The sequence below is a fragment of the Stegodyphus dumicola genome, chromosome 2, assembly GCF_044657685.1.
Source record: "Stegodyphus dumicola isolate Sdum_Otavi_A_Nest chromosome 2, ASM4465768v1".
NCBI lineage: Eukaryota > Metazoa > Arthropoda > Arachnida > Araneae > Eresidae > Stegodyphus > Stegodyphus dumicola.
The window spans coordinates 245,176,333-245,194,161 of record NC_140769.1 but is presented as its reverse complement, the minus strand read 5'-3'; the positions used below and the strand labels follow the sequence as shown (position 1 = coordinate 245,194,161).

The 17,829-nt window shown below is 31.1% G+C and overlaps 1 protein-coding gene across 2 annotated transcripts in view; it reads left to right on the top strand.

Annotated features, from left to right (window-relative positions):
- Window positions 1-5,483: 5,483 nt before the first annotated feature.
- LOC118200448 (protein scribble homolog) overlaps window positions 5,484-17,829 on the top strand; it is a 187,756-nt gene continuing 175,410 nt past the window's right edge. For both annotated transcript variants that reach the window (XM_085811973.1, XM_085811972.1), the window contains exons 1-2: window positions 5,484-5,782; window positions 17,632-17,749. In XM_085811973.1, the coding sequence (XP_085668099.1) occupies window positions 5,621-5,782; window positions 17,632-17,749 (280 nt within the window). In that variant the 5' untranslated portion in view covers window positions 5,484-5,620. The remainder of the gene's footprint in view (window positions 5,783-17,631; window positions 17,750-17,829) is intronic.

Genomic DNA, 17,829 nt, shown 5'->3' with positions numbered 1-17,829 from the left:
TTTTGTCAGAATCATACAACATTTTTTATAATAATTCTATTTACATCAGAGTTCCATTATTACCTACATTTGAAATTACCAACATATTTATAAATAAGGAGGAGTATTTATTATTATTATCAACATATTTATAAATAAAGAGGAATTTCTGAGAATAAAATCAGTTTTCTGATTTTATTCTCAGAAAGATAATGTGCATTAATAGATTCATATACGCTGAATCTTGAACACACTAATTTAATGAACCTTAATGCCATTAACTAATTTCCAAAAAATTTTCTTCAATACAGCAAAAAATCATGAAACACTCAGATCAAAGCAGAATTAAATTTGTGATTGAATTCACATAAATTATGCATTTGAACATGGCACATACAATTTGAAAAGAAACGACATTGTTTCGACTGCTATAAAGGCCCTTATATCCAGATTTTACTCGAATCATGAAACATTTTTCAAAAGTTATTATTACTTGTATTAGAAATATACCTTCATGAATATAAATAAGCAAGCAATCATTTTTTTTTTTTTTTTTTTTTTTTTTTTTTTTTTTTTTACTTCACTCTAAGAAACATCATGTAAATAAATAAATTTTTATTAACAAACATTTTAAACTATAAATATACTACTTTGAGGGATTTTTAATTCTATAAAGTTATAACAAAAACACTGTTTTTCAGTAGCGAAAAGCATTTTAAACACCACGATTTTACAATAATTATATATATGATTAAGTTGACATTAACTAATTATTTTAAATTAGACATAAACTTTTGAAAAGGGCCTTATGACTTAAGTAAATAATTGCAGTATGTATTTTTATAGATACAAAGGACTTAAATAACTAGATTTTCATTTAAAAATACGGTACAATTCCGTTATAGGGACCGCAAAAAATCACCAAAACTATTGTTGATGCCAAAATAATTATGGTAACCTTAACTCAAGAAAAGCATAATAATAAAAAATAACTATCTAAGAGTATTATTTTAATTTAGATGAAAGTTTACTTTCATATAATACACTTTATTATTATAATTTAATATAAACAAACGGCTAATTCTAACTGTAAGAAAGCATTATTGTAACTATCTAAGATTATTAATTTAAGTTGATGGAAGGTTAACTTCATATATTACACTTTTTTGTTAATTTAATTTATTAAAAAAAGGGTTAAAAATAAGTGAAATTAAACGGGAGGCATAAAATTTTTAAGATCCTGCAACATCGCAGAAAAAATTTCAGCAGTTTTTTTTTTTTTTTTTTTTGTGCAAATGTCTATACATAAACTCGGACAAATAAGAATTGAAATGTGCCCCGATGGTGTTTATTACGCCATTTAGCACTGCCTGACAGTCGCTATATCGTTTGCGTATGGTCCCCGTTTCGGGGTCCACAAAATTCTAGTTGTGGTTGACAGTAAAATGTTCAATGCCAACATATCGCAGTTCATCCAACTTATATGATTTCTAGCAGTCAGTATACATAATGCTTCCTTCTGTGACATTTTCCTTTATGATGTTCGAACATGAGTGGCCGAGCGATAAAGTCGCTGAACACTGGTAGTTCGGCCTGAGGTTTGAATCCCGCAAACGGGCTGGCTGTATGGACAATTTAATGGTTTTCTCTATGTGTAACGTGTATACAAGCCAGTTTCCCTTAGAAAGTCCTCCACGTAGGCCTCTCTTGCCTTAGGGAGATAGCCCTCGAGGCTTTGCTCTAATCACATAAACCAAACCAAACCTTTATGATGTTCCATAAGGTTTTCACCGATCGATCTGGAATAGCGACTAAAACATTCTTTTGATTCTCTGCACAATCCACCGAAAACCCATTGTGGCAGAAGAAGACGTCCAATGTTATTCTTGCTTCTACTGAAAAGGCTTTTGTCTGCTTCATAATTTTTTCCACATCCACCGAATTTCAACTTAGGCTGAGAAATTAAAGCTATGGCACACACCTCACGCATATCTTCCAGTCTACAGTTGTATTGTGGTTCATCTTCAGTTGGAGTTCACAAAATTCAATAGATGTCTCACAAAATTCAATAGATGTCACCTCCTGATACCAAAAATAGGTGAGCCTGCCTATCAGTTATAGGGAAGGGGATTTTCGTTCATTCGATCCAATATCTGACTTCTTAATCCTTTCTTCAGAATACAGGTTCATTCCTGCACCTCCATTTCGCTATTGAGTTACCGCTAAAGCATAATTTCATCTCGTGGTTTTTCGATCATAATATTCTATAATGAATGATGTCTTTTCTTTGGAAAAATTATATTGCAGACATTTTGTCATTGGGCAATTCCCAAATTGTTAGATCCATATCATTATCAAAAAAGAATAAAAAAAATAAACCAGTATTCCAATGGCGACTTACAAATATTACCCCCCCCAACGGCGGGCCTTCGGCTTGGCCACAACTAAGGCCAGGTGGTGGTCACTTTATTATGGAGGCACCTAATAAACCAATAGGGGTGTGCGGAAAAATCTATGAAGAAACCAGCAGTTATAACCATGCCTTCTCCGGAATTCGAGCCTAGGCCTTGTCGTATCGCAGTCAGCTTCCCTAATCAATATATCATGTGGGCGATGACTTACAAATATAGAACTATTTAAATTTACGTGGTGTGAAATCGCCGCTTTCGTTAGATTTTGCGCATATATTTTTGCTGCAATTTGCTACGGCCCCTATAATGGAATTATACCACAAAATAGTACTTTTATTTGAATTGTGATGTTTTATACGATAAATAACACCAAGATTGAAAAATTCTTAAGCATACAAGTCTTGCACAATGAAAATATTTAAATTACCTTTGCAAACCTAACTTAACATACTATGTCACTTTATGTTTCTCTTTATATAAGTAATGTACAATTTTCATTATTTATAATATAATAAATTATGTTGATTTAGGGCCACTTTAACCCTGCAAGAAGTATAAATGTATACTTAAAACAAACAGTTTAAGAAATTGTGATTTTAAACATAGCATTAAGAAAATATCATCCAAATATAAAAAAAGTTGCTTTTTACTGATTCTTGAATTTTTTCAGTTTCGTTTCATTTCTTTCAAGTGAATTTGAAGGAATGTTTTGTACATAATTGTTCAAACATATATTTAGAAATCCTAACGACACTAATGTTTATTATCTTGTACAGCAAATTACATTCACAGCATCTTTTATTAATACGTACATACTATATTACAAAAATAACTGAGATGAGCCTCAGTTATTTTTGTAAGAAGCTGATGGTGTAGATGAAATGCTTTTCGTACTTTTCAGATATAATAGTCTGGAAAAGTAAATATGCAACTGATATCAATGCCACCATATTTTCTGCTGGGTCTTTGAAACCTCCCAAATTTTACAGTATCAATATATACATAATTTGTTTCCACTAATGTTCCATTTTTTCCGCCAAGATGCAGAAATCTATGCAAGCACTTTAGTTAGTTTCAATATTACTTGCACAATAAACAGCAATTGTATGTGAAAACTTCTGCAACAGTGTCTGAAACTGCAACCAATTTCACCGACCATTGGAAATAATTTCATTGATTAATACTTTTATGAACTTCTTTTACATCTGAAACTTCTGTAATAAACTGTTTTAGAGAGATGTATCGATAGGAATTAGAATGAAGCTGAAGAATAGACTTCAATTAATTTTTTTTTCTTTTATATTCCAGGATTTGCTGTACTGAAATGTAGTAACTGCCTTCAGACATCTGATGAAAATCTGTACTCAAATTTGTGAGTTTGAAATTTACACGTTAAAATTAATTTTGACCTAATTACTAAAAGTTCTTAATTCTATCGATGATAGCATATATAGTGTGAAAAAGAGCAAAAAATATTTACTTGCGTAAACATTTGAAATGACTTTTTTTATTATCGTTGTTATTAATCTCACTGATAACACCTACGCTAATTCAAATGAAACGCGAAACGCTGGCGAGAAATTACAATATGTTCACCATCATTTGTTGGCGATAAAAAGAAACGGCGCATGCGCAGTTCGTTCAAAAGACTTTCTCATAGGGAGCCGTTCACAGCCATCCCTGTTTTGAGCCGCTAGTCGAACCCTCCCTCCTTCTATTCTAACCAAGGAGGTTAGAATGTCAAGGAGGTTCCTTGATTCTAACCTCCTTGGTAATAAACAAAGCTGAAAGCAGCTGCTGTTGCCATTCAAGGAAAGAATAATATACCAGTTGCCATTCCTACAGTAAAAAATAAAATAAATTCGATGGCTGAAATGTGCGAGAAACGTCTAGAAAGCATAATATGTCAGTTATTTAACTGCCATTAAAAGCATTTAAATGTTGATGCATATAGTGAGAATTCTTTATAAAATATTTAAAATGCACTGCAATTTAAAAAATTTTTTACTTATACATCACTTACATTTTTCTTTATTTTGGGGAATAAAAAATGAAATTTCCAAAAATTTGGACTTCATGAAACATATTTAAAACGTCCTTTATCCCCTTAAACTCTGGAAAGTCCCCTTTCGAATTGCCCCCCTTAACAGTCGCATTGTCCCCTTGTGGGGCGTGGGCCCCACGTTGGGAAACACGGATTTAGAGCCTCTCCTCTTACTTTTTACCTCCATGCCCATAACCGCTGATCCAGGAGCCCCCAGTCAAAGAATATGTATTCCTTGCTCCCAAGGAGATTAATCTATTCTAACCTCCTTGTTTACTCCAGTGAAAGAACACAAGTATTTTTCGAGTCCACGTGTAAATGTTTACCTAGCAAGAGCATAATTTTTATTAAACTGACGAGATAATGTTTGGAGAATCAGCTGACGTATTTATCAAAATGAATATCCAGCTAACATTCTTAGAAAAGAAAGGAGACTGTTAAAAAAAAAAAAAAAAAAAAAAAAAAAAACTCATTGGCTCGTATTTTGCCCATCGCATATTTTTTCGGCCTAAATTTTCAGCACATGATTTAAAAACTTCGGATTTATGGTAACATTGTAAATTGTATGCGGAAATATGAAGGTATTTTGCATGAGTAGAAAGAATATTATTGAAATTTAAAAGTCCTTTGAAATATATAATATTAGTGTGTCTTTATGCGTGCTTTTTAATATGCACATTTTTATTATTTAAGCGAAGCCGTCTGTTCAGATATAGTATACACCGCGTACTTCGCACCCGGTTTTCAAGTCGTAAAATTAATTTAAAAAAAAGGGGGATAGATGGATATATTCCAGCAAATATTTCCAATCTGACTCTAATTTCCAATATTCCAGTGAATACTCTGTGCTTAATTTTTTTTAAGAAATTTATATATTTCCAAATATAATTTTAATTAGCGATACAATAATTTCATTTGGCTTTGAGTTCTTTTTTTTTTATTATTATTATCTTTTACCATAAATGTTGCTTAAGAATTTCTAGTTCCTGTATTCAATTGGGTATTCACTATTAATTTAATCATTATCGAAACCTCTGACGTAACCGAAGTTAGTTTTCGTGTTCAAATGCGGCAGACATTGGGTGAGACGGAGGTGATTATTTTTAATGCAAATCACTGTGTATTATGAAGTGAACATGACTACTTTTATTTCATCATCATGAGATGCAGAGTAATATACTGAACAATGTTTCGCTGTATTCCATTATTTCGGGGTTGCAATCGTCAAGTTGAATGTATCGACAAGAGGCATTGCAGTTTGACGAGTGTTCCTGACGATGTTTTACGTTACCCTCGAACCTTAGAAGAGCTTCTACTGGATTCAAATCATATCCGTGATCTGCCAAAGGTTATTAATAATTTGAATTTTTAGTCGGAAGAGTAATATATGGCAATCAAATATGTATATTAAAGTGGTTAATGCAGCCGACGCCCACTGTGTTTACACTCGGTCGTGACTAAGCCTAAAGGGTTCTGCTGTTTGACAAGACGTGACTGAAAACAGCATAGGTTCGTGATGAAAGTTGATTACGTAGGTATTTAGCCACGAATTCTTGGCCAAATGTGTTTGGTAATTAGTGATGTTAAAAAAATGAACATTTGATCCTGTGTTGGTATTTAAGTTGAATGATTGTCATTAAATAAATCGTGTGATGTCTCAATAAAACTAAATGACAGTAGCAGTCTGTGGTTTTTTTTTTTTTTTTTTCCAATAATAATATATAAATTTTATAGCATCCTTGAAAAGTGTGAACTCTAATCCACGCCAAAAATATTTGGTCAAATGAGCAAATACCTTCGTAATCAACTTTTATCGTGATTTCGTAATAATAATGAATGCATGATATTTGGTAAAACATAGTGATAAGGAATTAATATCTGCTATTTTATTAAAGCCATTTTGGTTTTTTATTAGTAGTAGTTAAAATTTTAATTTTTGTGTTTACACGTGTAATGAAAATTACAGTCTTCGTTTAGTTTCTAATATTTAGATTCATTTAGCTTTCTACATTTAAGTTAATTAAGTAAATGAATTTTTAAGCTGTAAATATTTACTGTTATGTTAGTAGACGCTACAGATATATATACAGACTGCAATTGATTTCTGTGTGGATGGATTTTATATTATTACCAATGGCTTAACTATAGAAACATTAGAAACAGTACTTACTTTTTTCAGTATTTGTTTGAATTAGTTTTTTCTATCAAGTAAAAGCAATGTTTGATATTTTTTCGGAGTTAATTATTTTGCACTTGGATATTTTAATATTGTGTTTCCTAGAATTCTTTTGAATTGCAGAATAAAAATATTTCCCTTTGTATACGGCACAAACATCGATCGACAACTTCGTATGCAGCATTTCGAGTGAGGAGCAAGTTTCAAGATAGTTTTGACAATATTTGTCATTTTTAATCATATCCTGTTGCAGAAAATTGGTAAAAATTACTAATCAGATGCAAGTTTGCAATTGTGATGAATTTTTTAAAAAGATCACCAAACTCTCTACTTTGGTTGTGAGTTGACAGACATTATCTACATATCAAAACAGAACACATGTTAGCAATAAATACAAATTTAAATCTTATTAAATAAGGATTATATGATGAATAAAATAAAACACTTTTTTTTTTGAAATTCTTCTGTTTTCAGTGAAAATTTTTGTACACTTTTCATTCCCATTAAATCCAGCACTTTTCAATTGCGTTCAGTCACATTTTAATGACAACAAGAAAGATATCCTTGACACTAAAATAACCTCCACCAGCCATAAATATTGAGCTTTGTATCAGGTAGTTTCTAATTATTTGCAGTAACAACTTTTGAGAAGCAGTCTTTTTTTTTTATGACGAGTACCACTGACTTTACATTTTTTTTGTAACAGTTTCCCATCATGTTCTTTTGCATAGGAAAAAAAAATTTGTAATTTTAATTTCTCTGCCTGTCATTTGATTTTCATGCATAATAGAATGCAAACAGTTTCAGATATATTAACAAACAGATAATTATATCAATCGGCTATCATTTCTGGTAACATATAAAGTTCTTTCACATTATTTAATAGACTTCATTTCAAAACATCAATTTTAATTAACCATAATGTTATCATACAGAGTATTTTAATGACTTCAAACCTTAATATGAAAACCATAATCTATTAGCAGCTGCTTATACTGTATGTTTTCTGTACTTCGTTGTGTAGCCATTTTGTTTGACCTGAGGTACAAAATTCATGAAAAACATCTGTAGCTTCTGTATACAAGTGTCATAAATTTTTAAATTATATTTATATTTGGTCGTAATTAAATTCTTAAATGAGAAGCTACAGAAAAAGTAGTGAGTGGATATGATGTGATCACAAGTAAAAGTAAGTGAAGCCACTGGGGGGAATAAAAACTTGAGAATTGGTAAATGGCAAATGCTAATGTTGATGAAAATATATTTGTGTCAGAAAAAAAAGTGACAAGGTACTTTTTGATTACATCAAGTCCTTATATACCAACAGTACCTCCTTAATTTTTCGTGGAACAGCTTCAGCATTACTCCTCGTGGCGATTTTTTGATTTGGTGACAAACCTTTATAGCCAAAACGGGCTGACGATCAAAAAAAATTGGCGGATCTTAAACAAAAACCCATTAAAGATAAATATATCTAGACTAATCAATCCTAAAAAATAGCTCTTTATTATTACAATGCTGCAACAAACAGTTTTTCACTAATTCTCAGCGTTTAGTACTGCCAAGATAAATTCCTAAAACACTGCCATAAATGTATGTTATGAGTAATGAAATTTATAAAAATTTAATGCAAATAAAATGCATTTAACCCTTTCGCTGCGTATCCTGCGATTTCCACGGCCAACGTAGAAGTACAAAATTTGCGCAATCAGAGATTTCCACTGGGATGAATTTTTGACGTCTATTTAACTGTGCAACCCACTCTTTCCCCATTCAAGGTTTCCTTTTGGCTTTAATGTGATGTTTAATTGTTTATTTAGATGTGGGCTAACAGATGGGGTTTGTTGTCTACATTTCTGCCAAATATACAAGAATACGTAATGTAGCATTTTGCGCGCGCTTTTCAGAGCTCGAAGATGTCTGGTAGGAAGCATTTTACGAGTGATATAACCTGTATTCCTGACGATATTTCTGACACTGATAGTAGTTTTGACTCCGATTTCAAGTATATTGAAGATAGTTATAGAGAAACTGATGAGAATTTCTCGGATTCCTCTGCAGATGGTGATGAATCTGAAAATTCAGTTTCTGTGGAAACATTTGACAGTGGTGCAAATTATTACATTATGCAAATATTTTCATTAGTATATATATGTTTTACCTTTGTATTTTATAAAATAAGTCATAATTTAACCAATATAAATTTTCAAAATTTTCCTTTTGTATCATTATTCTTCAATTTCAATATTTTGACAAATTTTTTTCTGTGATCTAATTTTATATTGAAAAAGAACTCTTTTACAAAACATTTTTGTGTACTTTAAAATATATGTAGATTTGAAATATTCAATAAAAAAAAATATGCAATATTTGAACCTATGTTGATAAAAAAAGTACGCAGTGAGAGGGCTAAAGCTAGTTTATGTTACTTTAGTTTCGTATATTCTATTTTTAAAAGTAAATGAAAGGAAGTTTCAGGTTGAAGCAAATCGAATTAAATTATCATAAGTAAATTTTGTACTAGTGGTTAGAAATACTTTTTATGCATTGAATTATGTCAATGATAGTAATATTATTAAGAAATGTGTGTTTTTTAATCACTAAATTTATTATAAGTAGTTTATGATTATAATTTCAAAGCTACAAGTAAATTATAATGAGTAAATTTTGGGTTGATCTTTACTGTATAGTATTCCTTGGTTTCTATCTGAAAAAGTTGCCAAGTGGTGTTGGTTGTTCATGAAATCTGGTAGCTCGCTGTGTAAAATAGGTTTTTGGCTAACCCTAATGTTGATAATGTTGGCGAAACTAGCCTTGGGGAAAATTGTGGTTTATTTATTTTTTTCAAAAAGGGGGTTGATTAAAATTCATTAAAAAGGGGGGTTGATCTTTACATTATGGTAACTTGGTGATTTTTTGGCGACCAACTCTCTTACAGCAACCCTCTATTTTTTTTTTTCCCGCCGCCATTTTGTCTTCACGAAGTAAAGACATGGTTCTTTTCTTTTTATCTACTGAACACTTCTTCCAACAATCTACTAGCCGAATTACACTTATGCTAGAAATTTTATCTAACAAAACTGCTTAATCATGACAAATATTCACTGCAAAATTGGGAAAAAGTGCACAATAGCAAACTCCTTGCGCGTTTTTCAAAATAACACAACGCGTAAACCATGTACACGTCGACTTATTTTTACTTAAAAAAACATCCCAGAATTGCACAAAAATGGCATTGCGCACACTCTTCACTATATCCATGTATACTGCTTTTTTCTCATAAATTAGAAAAATTTCACGAAAATACATGACAATTTTTTGAATCTTTAAACCCGGTAAAAAGAACATATATGAAATTACCTGATCGCGAAAAAGTATATACCCTTTCCAAATATGAACATTTCCGCATATAAAATAAATAAAATATCCAAAAACATTTACCTCTCAATTATCTATTATATTATAAACGTCACCAACGAATTCATACCGCAAACATTACAAATACTTAGTGTCAAATATTTAAATTATTTCCATGCACATTTACTTCAACTAAAACGTATATCAAATTCCTACAAACATAAAATTCACAAAATAACTATCATTTAATTAAAATATCACTAAACCATGTACACGTCGACTTATTTTTACTTAAAAAAACATCCCAGAATTGCACAAAAATGGCATTGTGCACACTCTTCACTATATCCATGTACACCGCTTTTTTCTCATAAATTAGAAAAATTTCACGAAAATGCATGACAATTTTCTAAATCTTTAAACCCGGTAAAAAGAACATATATGAAATTACCTGATCGCGAAAAAGTATATACCCTTTCCAAATATGAATATTTCCACATATAAAATAAATAAAATATCCAAAAACTTTCACTTCTCAATTATCTATTATATTATAAACGTCACCAACGAATTCATACCGCAAACATTACAAATACTTAGTGTCAGATATTTAAATTATTTCCATGCACGTTTACTTCAATAAAACGTATACCAAATTCCTACAAACATAAAATTTACAAAATAACTATCATTTAATTAAAATATCACTAAACCATGTACACGTCGACTTAATTTTACTTAAAAAAAATCACAGAATTGCACAAAAATGGCATTGCGCACACTCTTCACTATATCCATGTACACTGCTTTTTTCTCATAAATTAGAAAAATTTCACGAAAATGCATGACAATTTTCTAAATCTTTAAGCCCGGTAAAAAGAACATATATGAAATTACCTGATCGTGAAAAAGTATATACCCTTTCCAAATATGAACATTTCCACATATAAAATAAATAAAATATCCAAAAACTTTTACTCCTCAATTATCTATTATATTATAAACGTCACCAACGAATTCATACCGCAAACATTACAAATACTTAGTGTCAAATATTTAAATTATTTCCATGCACGTTTACTTCCACTCTAACGTATACCAAATTCCTACAAACATATAATTCACAAAATAACTATCATTTAATTAAAATATAATTAAATTCAAAAACACTACTTAAAATATAAAAATCATTGCTAATAACAATTTTCCAATAATACGATATTATTTTATTTACTCCTTACATTTAGAAGAATGCATAAAAATAATATCCTCAAATAATTAAAAATACTAAGTTACCTAATCTTCAGAATCTTGATTACGTGTCCGATAAACTTTTCTTATTTCCTCTGCTAAATAAAAAGCAAGCGTATGTGCACCTGTTTCAGGATCTGTAAAATCATACTTATAGTTCACAGCAAGGTACCAGGTAAAATAAATAACTTAATAAAACATCTTTACTTCTATCTCGCACAACCTTAAAGAAACACTTATTACTACCCCTTTCAATCCCACTAAATACCCATTTCGAATTCACTTTAGTTAGGGCCATGGGATCCAAAAATTAACGAACACTGTTTCACACAACACAGAATAAAGCTAAATACAAAATTTCCAGATTTTTTCCCCGATTTACCCCCTTTTCCGATTAAAGAACTGTAATTTGTCCATTAATATCACATGACATATCCCATGATCTTTCATTTCCCTCACACAAAATAATGCGTAATCGGAACCGAGTACTGCTCACATTATTACCAAAGTCCCAGGTAGTAACCTTTATCGCCTCCAAAATGACGCCAAACTACCAGTTACCATATTCTAAAGATCAGCCAAAAGAGGTTGTTTCTGTGAATATCGCCAAATATGTTGTGATAAATTTAGATTTTGACTATATTTTTGTAATACAGTGCAAGTCTTTAATCCGTACTCGTCGGGACTTTGGCCATTCCGGATTAGGGGTTTTTCTGGAATATAGATCATCCATTTAAATCTGGTAAGAGGGCATGCAGAAATTATAAAATTAAAAATATGAAACCGTAATTTATGAAATAAAGAGCAATTATGATCTAAAGGGTATCAAAATTTGTAAAAAAAAAAAAGCTTAATATTTATTTGTTTACTTTATTAAATATTTCTTTCAATGTAAGTTTTTTAGTTGCTTTGTTTTTTTGTGCTAATACTTTGTCTTTAATTTTATAAACAGACATAATTTCTTGTTCAGTTCCACTGTTCAAGTCCTGTAATTGCTGTGTCGAGAATACCAACTAACTTGTCAATCGAAATTTTTTCGTTTTCAATAACCTCTCTGTCACTTTCTTCACTATCGGAAGCAGTACATTGAAACATGCTTTCTCTTTGTAGATCCTTTGGTAGCTCCAGAATCGGAAACTCTTTTTGACGTAATCGAAAGTTCAAGCTTACTTTTTATAAATTTGCTCTAACAGTCTGCAAAAAATAATATGTCGGATCCAATTAGAAGATTAAGGTACAGCGCAATCTGGAGCATTAACTGAAGTAGATAATTAGATAATTTTAGCCTAGCTTATACCGTCCGTTATACATTAAACGCGCATGTATAAACGTATTATGCTCATGTGTAAATGCATATGCGCATGCGTAAACGTATTATGCGTTTACGCATGCACAGAAAGTTTGTAGTACAGTGCAAGTCCGGTTTTTGAGTTTTGAGGTCCGGATTATAGATCATTCCGCATTATGGACGCCCAGATTAAAGATTTTGTACTGTAATAGTACCCTTTTGTATGGACACGGGTTTGGTTTTCAGTTGCTGTGTTTGCTTGGACGTGTGGTCTTGAATTTTGAACTTGCTATTAATTTGCTGTGGGTACCATAATTTGAGTATGTCTGAGGTGGGTAAGAGGATGAATGTTGATTAACAGTGGATGAGCCAAAGTGACCAAAAATTTAATTTAATTGCGTATGTGGAGGATGATGGTGTGAGAGGCATGAATGTATGTACGTGGAAAAAAAGATTTTAAAAAATTGATGTTTCATTAATTTATTCTGTGTGTTAATTTTTGTTAAAAGATTTGTTGTTTAATGTTTTTATGTTAGGGAATATGTATTTTTGGTTATTTATTACTCTCTATTTGTTTTAGCTTCCTGAATTTGTTTAAGTGAAAATAGATCGATGTGTATATGGACAAAGTTAAGGCAGTGCACAATGCCTATTTTGTGCAATTTTCTGATAAGTTAAAAAAGATCGATGTGTACATGGGGAAAGTTAAGGCAGTATGCAATGCCTAGTTTGTGTACTTCTCTGATGTTATTTAAGTTAAAATAGGTCGATATGTACATGGACACAGAGTTTGTGTAAGTCTTTGACTTCTTTTTTGGTTTTGTGTAGCGGGCAAGATGGTGCTGATCCTTCCTGGCACCGATCTTGGCATAAAAAAAGAGACGTTTCTCCAAGGGATACCGTAGAGTAGATTTTAACCAAATTTTGTACCAGTGGTAATGATACATAACAACAATTGTTGTGGCACGTTGCGGCGCGCAATGAACTGGAAGTTGATCTGTCAGCACTATCCTTATCTTCAGGGCAGATGTTTTTATTTTATTCGGCTTATAATTCATTACTAAATGTAGTATTTCATCTTTATACTATAATTGTATTATCTAATCAATACAGACCAATGGTCCTTTTTGAGGGGTTCTAGGTAGATGAACCATTCTATCAACAGTTTTCATGTTTAATTGTGCAAAAATTATGTTATTTAAATGCTTTTGCTGCCAGTGCAGGCTTATTAATTTTTCGTTGTTGTCACGGGCTGCATACCAAAATATATGTATTCGTAAAATAAGTATTCGTAAGCCTCGATTTGGTAATATAGTGATTAGGAAAAGTAAAGTTAGAAAATTCGTTTCTGTAAGACATTTCTGTTGTTTTCTATCATGTATACCTATTTAAAAAAATTGACTGTCTAAATATATTTTATTTGACCTTTTGTTTTTTAGTAATTTGGGATAATATTTTATAGCTTTAATTTTGTTACTGGGAACTGTTCTGTTAGAGCAGCGTTCAATTAAAAATGTGCCACTTTTTTTTCGCTGGCTATTTTCATTAAGTATTAAATCATAAAATAAAATTAGAGATCAAAAGTATTTAAAAAAAAAAAAAAAAAACACTAATTCTGTAAAAAGTAAATTTTTTAAAATTTCTTAATTCTTAAAGAAAGTAAATTTTTATTTTTAATTTTGTAACTTAGAGTCTTCTACACATAAATAAAAAATATCAAAACAAAATGAAATACAATCTAAACAGGTGGCATAAAATTACGAATATCGTTCAATATTGCAGAAACATTTATTTTCTGTTAAATAATATAACCACATAGATAATGCCACATATGATTCTAAATGGTGGTGAGCAGTGCTCCACTGACGTTTATTTCTCCATTTAGCACTGCCTCACAGTCGTCCTTCCACAGTTTGGGTATGACATCCACTTTCGGGATCTACAAAATTATAGCTGTGATTCATAGTGAAATGTACATATCCAGCATTTCTTAGTTCTTGCTTATATCCTTTCCAGTTTCCAAAATATAATGCTGCCATCTGCAATGTTTTCTTGAATGGCAGTCATCAATGTTGTAGTACAACGATCAGGAACGGTGACCAGAAAACATTCTTTGCTTTCCCGCAATAACCCCCCTGAATACGCATTGTTCTGGAAGAATACATCTAATGTTGTTTTTCCTTCTTGTAAAAAGACTTTTGTCTATTTTTGCGATTTTATTGGCTTCACGATATTTTAGTTTTATGAGACATCAAACTATTTGCACATACCTCTCCCTCAAGTAGTTATTCCGGTATACAGTCAAAAGTCGTTAATCCGGACTCGTCGGGACTTCGGCGATTCCGGATTATCGATTTTTTCGGATTATAGATCATCAGTTTAAATCTCGTAAGATGGCATGCAGAAATTCTAAAATTAAAAATATGAAACCGTAATTTATGAAATAAAGAACAATTATGATCTAAAGGGTAACAAAATTTACAAAAAAAAAAAAAAAAAGCTTAATATTTATTTGCTTATTTTATTAAACATTTCTTTCAATGTAAGTTGTTTAAGTTGCTTCATTTTATGTGATAATACTTTCTCTTTAATTCTATAAACAGACATAATTTCTTGTTCAGTTACAAAGTTCCGCTGTTCAAGTCCCGTTAATTGCTGTGCCGAGAATACCGACTAACTAGTCAATCGAAATTTTTTCGTTTTCACTAACCTCTCTGTCACATTCTTCATGTCTTTATCCATTTTTTTGCAGCAATTCCACTTTTTGTTTGTTGGACATCGAAACATACTTTCGTTTTGTAGATCCTTTGGAAGTTCCAGCATCGGAAATTCTATTTGACATAATTGAAAGTTCAAGTTTACTTTTATAAAATTGCTCTTAAAGTCTGCAAAAAATAATAAGCTTCATCCAATTCGAAGATTAAGGAACAATGCAATCATCATCATTAACTGAAATAGATAATTTTAGCTTATACTGTCCGTTATACATTAAACGCGCACGCAAAAACGTATTCTGCACTTGTGCACACGCATATGCGCAGTAGTCAAGGTCTTACGCGAACGCGTAAAACGCCTGTGCGCATGTGCCAACGCGGCGCATGCGCAGAAAGTTTTTAGCTTTGAGGTCTGGATTATAGGTCATTCCGGATTATGGGTGTCCGAATTAACGACTTTTGACTGTACTGTTGTATTATGGCTCATTTCTAATTGAAGTCCGCAAAATTCAGTCGACGTCGATTCTGGACACCACAGATAGATGAAATGAATGGCATTGAGGAAAGTAAGACGTGAGCCTTCAAACCATGTTTTGGTTCTTAATCCTTTTTTATCCACAGCAAGAACGTATGCAACAATGCCATATGGGAACCTTGTTTTGATTCAAAAGTTAACTTCATCAGATGATTTTGAGAACAAAGTCTGTTGCTATGAATTATTCCTTTATCCTAAAAGAATTTTATGATAGCCTCTTCATCATTAGGTGACTGCCAAATTGTGTAATACATCGTACTAAAAAAATGGCAAAAAAATAACCAGTGACGATATTTCAAACAAAAACTAGAAATCTCGAGCCACAGTATTTTAAACGTTAATAAAAAATAATCAAAATAACGAGCGACAATATTTTAAATGAAAACTAGAATTCTTGAGCCACGATATTTCAAATGTTAAATTCTTGAGCCAGAATATTTGCCATGGTTGTTGCTGTATTTGTAACTGATGCCACTCTAATGGAATTGTACCTGTTACTGTTATTTCATTGTGTAATAAAAATTTTGGTAATTTTTTTATATGCATATCTATTACTTGCCTCAAATAACAGATACATACCTATACTAACAAGTCTAAAGAGTTTTTCATAAATCTTAACATTGAACTGTGGGGAAGTGGGCAGTAATTTTGACTCAGTACATTTAAAAGAAAGGAAAGGCGCGTGTCAGTCGTTCACATGATAGTGTTAAAAACACTTGGGGCATTCCTTCATTTTTATCCATTATTGGAACTAAATTGAACTATTTGGTAGCAGTGTCCTTATGAGCTTAATTGACATTTCAAGTCTTTCGTTTGCTAAAATTTTCATTTGGGGAAGTAAGAGTGGAAAATTATAAAATACTTTGGTTTCTTGAACCTTCTGTGTAATTTAATGCCAGATAGCTAGGCTTTTATTGATTTTTAAGGTTCTTAATGTTTATTACTTTTTATTATTTTCTTTTCGTTTGCATCAGTTATTGCACAGAAAATATTTGAGTACTAGAAGTAGTTAATAGGTTGACTGAATGGTTTATTTTCCACATGCATAGCTTAAACTATTTTGTTCTTGAAAAGATAGTCTGCGGACACACTGTGGATATTTATTTGTCTTACATAAATTATATATATGTATATACGTCATATATATTTGTCACACACGTGTGTATATATATATATATATATGTTGTATGATCTTAAATTCACTTAGTTCGAAAACTAGTTATGCTGATACTTGTGCAAAAGCTGCAAAGTAAGATAATAATAATTTATGTACTAAAGAAGTATTGATTATATTATATTTGCTCTGCATTTGGTAAAAATATTTAGAGAATTATGTTGTTTTTAATTTATTTTTAAAAAATGAATTTAGATTTCTGAAGTTATGTTTGATTGGGAGTTCATAAAATGAGATATTAACAGATGTTTAATACTGTCTATAAAGATTTAACTATTGTCTTAATTATTGTCTATTATTGAATTTTTTACTTGTACTGCTTCACTTTTATGTGCTTTGTGTGATTCTGGACATGTCATGGATGCTGCTGATCTAGACATATTCTCTGCACTTAAGAGTTTGTACTGTATTGTAAAGAAGTATTGGAGAGCTCGTCGCGTAATGACTTAATGGTCAATGACCAGGCATTTGATAAATAAATAAATTATTTTTTTGCTTGTTTTTTGATTAATAAAAATTATCTGTTTCATGTAAAAAATATTTTTTTGGAGGGGGGTGATGTGTCTAGTATATGGTGTTACATCTCCATTTTTATTAATTTACTTTCTTGTTTGGAAACTTGTTTCATATTTTTAAATTTTCTGATTGATGTGAAAAAAATACATTGCTATGCTGTTAAACAAATTCTTTTGCTTCATTAAGGGTCTTTTTCGCCTTGTAAAACTACGACGTCTTAGCTTGAGTGACAATGAAATAGCCCAACTTCCAGCTGATATCGCTAGTTTGGTAAATTTGGTTGAATTAGATATAAGTAAAAATGGTAAGTATTTATATAAGAATCTTTTTTGATTTTTTTCCATCAAAACTGTAGTATCCTTTTTTGCATATGTACATTTGTAA